A 6,837-nucleotide genomic window follows, 5' to 3' on the forward strand; every position below is an offset into this window, starting at 1 on the left:
ACACTGATTGATTTGCAGATATTGGAAAATCCTTGCATCCCTGAGATAAATCCTACTTGATCATGGTGTATGATCCTTTTAATGTATTTTTGGATTCGGTTTGCTAGTATTTTGTTGAGGATTTTGCATCTATGTTCATCAGTGATATTGGCCTGTAATTTTCATTTTTTGTGGTATCTTTGTCTGATTTTGGTATCAAGGTAATGGTGGCCTCATAGAGTAAGTTTGGGAGTATTCCTTCCTCTGCAGTTTTGGAGAATAGTTTCAATGGAATAGTTTCAAAAGGAAAGCTGTTAACTCTTCTCTAAATATTTGATAGACTTTGCCTGTGAAGTCATCTGGTCCTGGACTTTTGTTCTTTGGGAATTTTTTAATCACAGTTTCGATTTCAGTACTTGTGATTGGTCTGTTCATATTTTCTGTTTCTTCCTGGTTCAGTCTTGGGAGATTGTACCTTTCTAAGAATTTGTCCATTTCTTGCAGGTTGTTCATTTTATTGGCATATAGTTGCTTGTAGTAGTCTCTTATGATCCTTTGTGTTTCTGTGGTGTCAGTTGCAACTTCTCCTTTTTCATTTCTAATTTTATTGATTTGAGCCCTCTCCCTTTTTTTCTTGATGAGTCTGGCTAAAGATTTATCAGTTTTGTTTATCATTTCAAAGAACCAGATTTTAGTTTCATTGATCTTGTTTTCTTCGTCTCTATTTCATTTATTTCTGCTCTGATCTTTGTGATTTCTTTCCTTCTACTAACTCTGTGTTTTGTTTGTTTTTCTTTCTCTAGTTGCTTTAGGTGTAAGGTTAGGATGTTTGAGATTTTTCTCGTTTCCTTAGGTAAGCTTGTATTGCTATGAACTCCCTCTTAGAACTGCTTCTGTTGCATGCCATAGGTTTTGGATTGTTGTGCTTTCGTTTTCATTTGTCTCTAGGTATTTTTTGATTTCCTCTTTGATTTCTTCACTGATCCATTGGATGTTTAGTAGCATTTTGTTTAGCCTCCACGTGTTTGTGCTTTTTAGTTTTTTTTCTTGTAGTTGATTTCTAATCTCATAGTGTTGTGGATGGAGAAGATGCTTGATATGATTTCAATTTTCTTAAATTTATTGAAGCTCTCTTTGTGGCCCAGCATGTGATAAGTGCTGGAGAATGTTCCATGTGCACTTGAAAAGAATGTATATTATGCTGCTTTTGGATGGAATGCTCTATAAATATCAATTAAGTGCATCTGGTCTAATGTGTCATTTAAGGCCTGTGTTTCCTTATTGATTTTCTGTCTGGATGATCTGTCCATTGATGAAAGTGGGGTGTTATTTTAAACTCTGCTTTGTCTGATAAGAGTATTGCCACTCCAGCTTTCTTCTGATTCCCATTTGTATGGAATACCTTTTTCCATCCCCTCGCTTTGTCTGTATGTGGCCATAGATCTGAAGTGGGTCTTTTGTAGACAGCATATATATGGGTCTTGTTTTCGTAGCCATTCAGCCAGTGTGTGTCTTTTGGTTGGAGCATTTAGTTCGTTTTCATTTCAGGTAATTATCAATATGTATGTTCTTATTGCCATTTTGTTAACTGTTTTGGATTTGCTTTTGTAGGTCTTTTTTCTCCCCTTCCTCTTTTGTTCTCTTCTCTTCTGATTTGATGCTCAACTTTTTAGTGTTGTGTTTGGATTCCTTTTTCTTTTTTGTGTGTGTGTATCTGCTGTAGATTTTCAGTTTGCATTTACCGTGAGGTTTTGATATAGCAGTCTATATATATATATACAAGATTATTTTAATTTGCTGGTCTTTTAATTTCAAATGCATTTCCAATATCCTGGATTTGTACTCTTTTTTTCTCACAGTTGCTGGTTTTGATATCATATTTGTGTGTGGATGATTTCCTACCTTATGTATGTTCCTACTGTATGTTTGCCTTTACCAGTGAGCTTTCTCATTCTTAATTTTTTAGTTGTGGCCTTTTTTTTTCCCCTGCCTAGAGAAGTTCCTTTAACATTGGTTGCAAAGCTGGTCTGGTAATGCTGAATTCTCTTAGCTTTTGCTTGTCTGTAAAGCTTTTGATTTCTCTGTCAACTCTGAATGAGAGCCTTGCTGGGTGGAGTAATCTTGGTTGTAGGTTCTTCCCTTTCATCACTTTAATATATTGTGCCACTCCCTTCTGGCCTGCAGAGTTTCTGCTGAGAAATCAGCTGATAACCTTATGGGGATTCCGTTGTATGTTATGTGTTGCTTTTCTCTTGCTGCTTTTAATATTTTTTCATTGTCTTTAATTTTTGTCAATTTGATTAATATGTGTCTTGGTGTGTTCCTCCTTGTGTTTATCCTGCCTGGGACTCTCTGCACTCCCTGGAATTGGGTGATTGTTTCCTTTCCCATTTTAGGGAAATTTTCAGCTAGTATCTCTTCAGATATTTTCTCAGGCCCTTTCCCTCTTCTCCTTCTTCCATGAAATTGCTTTGTTTTTTTAACCATAACTGTCTTGCACACATTCGGGAGGCTTATAACTAAGATTCTAGATGCTGGCCTTGCTGATGTTAGCCTGAGCTATTTAAACTCCACCTGGTTTTCTTTTAAATTCTAGAGTGGGTGTCAGCAGACTAGATATCACAGGCCCACTCCAGACACCACCAGTTGGAATACAGTGCACACAGATATTTATGTATTGCCTGGGGCTGCTTTTGCACTTCAGCAACAAAGTTGAGTAGTTGGGACAGAGACTGTGTGGCCCACAAACTCTAAAACATTTATTATCTGGCCCTTTACAGAAAAACTTGGCCAACCCCTGCTGTAAAATAATACTAAGAGTTAGTGTCTGTTACCATAAGGTAACAGATAAAAGTAAAATACAATGTTATTTCCAGATCACACAAAGTCCAGCCAGCCTGTGGGGGTTTTTTTTGGTGTTTTTTTTTGGCCACGCCCTGAGGCATGCGGGATCTTTGTTCCTCAACCAGGGATGGAACCCGTGTCCCCTGCAGTGGAAGCTCGGAGTCGTAACCACTGGACCACCAGAGAAGTCCCCAGTCTGTGTTCTTCATGTCTGCCAGGTCTCAACTCAAGTTACCATTGGCATTCATTCTTACTTCCCCACGGGTGGTAAATAAGTGATTTTATGTGCCACATGTTTTACATGAGTTGCCTTCCTGTTTTGTTCATGGCCAGAGGGGTTGGTGACTTACCTAAGTTCATAATGAGCCAGATTCAAGCTCCTGTCAGGTGCAGACCTGCATTCTTACCCACCACAGTCTGTGTGTCTAAACTGAAAAAGAAGACAGGCCTTTGAAAATGTTGGAAGGGCTTTCAGCAAGGACTAGACTCTTCCCCAGGCTGCTTTATAGTTGAGGGATCGCCCCCCCCCAAAAAAAAAAGTAAGCTCAAACCCTTCCTCCTAACCCCTTTCAGGATTAGCCTTACTTCTGTTTCTCCTCTCCTCTCCACTTCCACTATATTATTTTGTGCTTGCTGACTTATGATGGAAATGCTCTTAATTACTAAGTACTCTTGCTTTGTACTACAGACTTTCTCACTAGATCTCCTTCTGGTGACTTAATTGTTCCTTTTGTATCCCTTCCTGCCATTCTTTCCAGTTAATATTCTGAATGAAGTACTCAATGGCTAACTGTAGTTAATGTGACATTGTTTTTTTCTTTTATTGTGCCCAGATACAGGTTTGACCCTCGTCTCATGTTCAACAATCATGGCAGTGTCAGGACTCGAAGGTTTTCAAAACATCTGTAGCACCTCTGCAGTTGGATCCCTTGCACGCCTCTTTCTGATGAAGTGACTGTAGTAGGTGTCTGTAGCTAGTCTTCAAGACCATGCCTGGAAGGGTTTCTGGACTGGCTTTAAGTCCTGTTTGAAAAAGCAACCCAATCAGCTGACTTCCTTGTGCAATGTGTTAAACTGTGAACTCTGCCTGTGTGTCAGGAGTGGCTGTCCCTGGTCCCTTTATTCAACTGATGATGATACTCCTGAGGTCTTTGTTCTCACCAAACCCTTTCTGTCCTGGGGCCACAGTTCTTGATTATTCCCCATGTGGTCAAAGTCCAGATTTGTAAATCCATTCAGATAAATGGCAATGCTTTAGGGGGGCAAGGTTTTTGGTATACAGCTTGACCTAAAATCAGAGGACCTGCATAGCATTCGAGATTGAACACTTCACTATCAAAAATACTAATATCACATGGCTTGAAGAATAACCATCAGAGCTGACCCATCTGATTGATTAAGAACAAATACCATTGTTTTTAGATCAGTAGAAGTACACTGTTTATAATATCCATCACAATGGATCACAAATTCAAAACGCATCAATGAAACTCTGTTCATTTTTTGGAAATTCTGGGCTGGTGCTACATTGAAATAGAACAGTAGCAAGCTTTTGGTAAAGGCTAATTCCAGGTAGTTACTGAAGGTGATGGACATCTACTTTCCAGTAGCTGCTAACCACGTGAAGCGCCAGTGAACGCCAGGGGTATCTGGGGAATGTCTCTTCTCTTGATACTTTCCTTTCTCGGATCTGAAATATAAAGTGGGTTAAGTATTTCAGCAGAGAAGGACTTCCAAGGGTTGGTGAAGGTTGTGTTTTCTGAGGGCCTTCTGTAGGTAGGGCTCTCTGGTTGACAGGTTGAAGGGCTATAGATCAGGGTGTAGTAAGTGCCTGTCCAGCAGGGGGCCTGGGTTCTAGTCCCATGTGTGACGTTGTGAGACTCCCTCTGCATATTGCTGACATTCTGTTCATTTTTATAAGATGTAAGAATTTCTTAGAGTTGATGCAGAGTACCAACTACTTACCTTCTTCCCTTTCAGAAAACAACTTCTTGAGTTTTTGGAGTCTTGTGTAATTTGGGCCTAATTCACTATTCCTCTGTCGAAACCCGATCTTCTTGAGATTTCCTCACTGTTTAGAACACCTGCATTTTTGTCTCTTGGCTCGAAGACCAATCCCATTTCTTGTGTTTTCTTCACAAGAAGGTTAATTGGTGATGTGGCAGCAGGGGAGGAGGAGGAACTGTGGTTTATAACCTGTTCAACTCAGGCAGTAGTGATTTTAGCTTTATGTAAGGTCCTAGGTTGAGCTTTAAGCACTTTGTAAGACATGGCCATTAAGTAACTTTTCTATCACAATTCCAGATAGCCATGTTGGGTTAATAGCCATTGGGTTTATTCCTTTACCTCATACAATCCCAGTAACTGTGGTGGTATTTAGAGGTGAAATGGGCAAGTGAAGTGAATACCTCTGCTGTGACCATTTTAGGAAAAGAAATTCTAACAATTTTGTAACTAAAAGCAAACTACAATGTTGAGTATGGGTACTGGCTTTATTCTACACTTCTGAGTCTTAACATTAATCAATCAATCAGTCAGCTTCCACATTAATAGAAGTTGACCATGGTTATTCCTGAATAAAGAGAAACCAGCTCTTACCAGGTCTTGTACTGTGATGTCATATTATTCAGTTTTATGTTGCTGGTTCCTGAAAGCAGATGACGTCGTTAAGAGTGACACAAATCAGCTGCTGATAGTATTCCTGTCCCACTGCTCTTACATTCATCAGACTTTTTTGTTTGGGGGGCGGGCGGGGTGGAATGCAGTGAAGCCCTTTTTTTGTACCCCTAATTTTTGAATGGCCTCTAATTTGACTTTTTCTCTTGGACTGGTTGCATTCTGGATCTACACTAAAATCATCTTTCATAAAGAGACCTCAGTTTCTAGACTACAGACCACAAAATGCACTGGAATTTTTCAGAATGATATGTACAAGGGCCCCACTGCAAGAGGCTTGCCTTGTTTCTCTCTTAATTGTACTGATTTGAATTTTGATTATTTTCCCTTTTAAGAAGACCAGGTCCATATGTATTGGTAATAGAAAACTGTAACCATTAGGAACGAACAGAGGTCTTGGGGAAGAATAGAGATTTTGCCTTATAAGATTGCCTATTACAAAGCTCTCCCTCAAGTAAAATAACAGTCCCTACAACTAAAAAGTAGGGAATGCCTTTTGAGTATCTTTGAATTTGACCAATGGTGCTGTTGCAAAATACATTTTAATTGACAACAGTAGGGTTTTTGTACAAAATAGTAATGATAGCCATGGAAGGTTATATTTTTGTGTCTAAGGACTAGTGTTTTAATGAAAGAAGATAAATTATCCCAGGATCCTTATTAAGAGAAAGCAAAGGGTATTTAAACTGATTTCACCAGTGGAACTAGGTGGGAATATTTGGGTCTTTTGTTTCACCACTGCTTAGGTCCAACTAAATTTGTGTATTCATGTGTTTGCATCATCTGTTCTTAGAAGTTATTCTGCCCTGGCTCTGTGTCATCTCAGTCATTTGACTAAGAAAGTGCCCTTTGAAGGACCCTGTTCACTGCTGCACTTTTCAATGAATTAAAATTTATTTCTGTTCTAGTGGGAATGTGTCCTTTGTTTTAGTCCACAAGTAATAATTTTGACAAAATGTTCTTTGCTGTATACTGTTTAATGTTTTAATCACTCACCTAGTACTGGAGATGGGCTGTTGCGCATTGGGTACCATAGTCCCTACCTGGAAACCTCGTTCGTATATATGTGGTCCCTGCTGCCCAGTATCCCTGGATGAGCACCGTGTAGAAAATCCTTCCTGATAAATCATTATGCATTTACAGTTTGGAGGAAAAAAAAAAAACAACTTACCTTGACCAGCTTTAAATTAGATAAACTAAGCTCACCGTCAAAGGTGCCTTGCCTTGATGTTCAGTCATGTGATCCATTGCCCTAAATGAGAAGTAAGTCCTACTGGAGTTGACAAACTTTTTCTTAAAGGGATAGTTAATATTTTAGGTTTGCAGGCTATGTCTCTA

The 6,837-nt window shown here is 39.2% G+C and overlaps 1 protein-coding gene across 1 annotated transcript in view; it reads left to right on the forward strand.

Moving 5' to 3' along the window:
- GNS (glucosamine (N-acetyl)-6-sulfatase) overlaps positions 1-6,406 on the forward strand; it is a 59,252-nt gene extending 52,846 nt beyond the window's left edge. Inside the window, exon 14 of the mRNA XM_082422794.1 lies at positions 3,657-6,406. Coding sequence (XP_082278920.1) covers positions 3,657-3,732 — 76 coding nt within the window. The 3' untranslated portion in view covers positions 3,733-6,406. The remainder of the gene's footprint in view (positions 1-3,656) is intronic.
- Positions 6,407-6,837: the final 431 nt, after the last annotated feature.

This window comes from Balaenoptera physalus, assembly GCF_965194825.1.
Source record: "Balaenoptera physalus genome assembly, chromosome: 13".
Classification (NCBI taxonomy): Eukaryota; Metazoa; Chordata; class Mammalia; order Artiodactyla; family Balaenopteridae; genus Balaenoptera; species Balaenoptera physalus.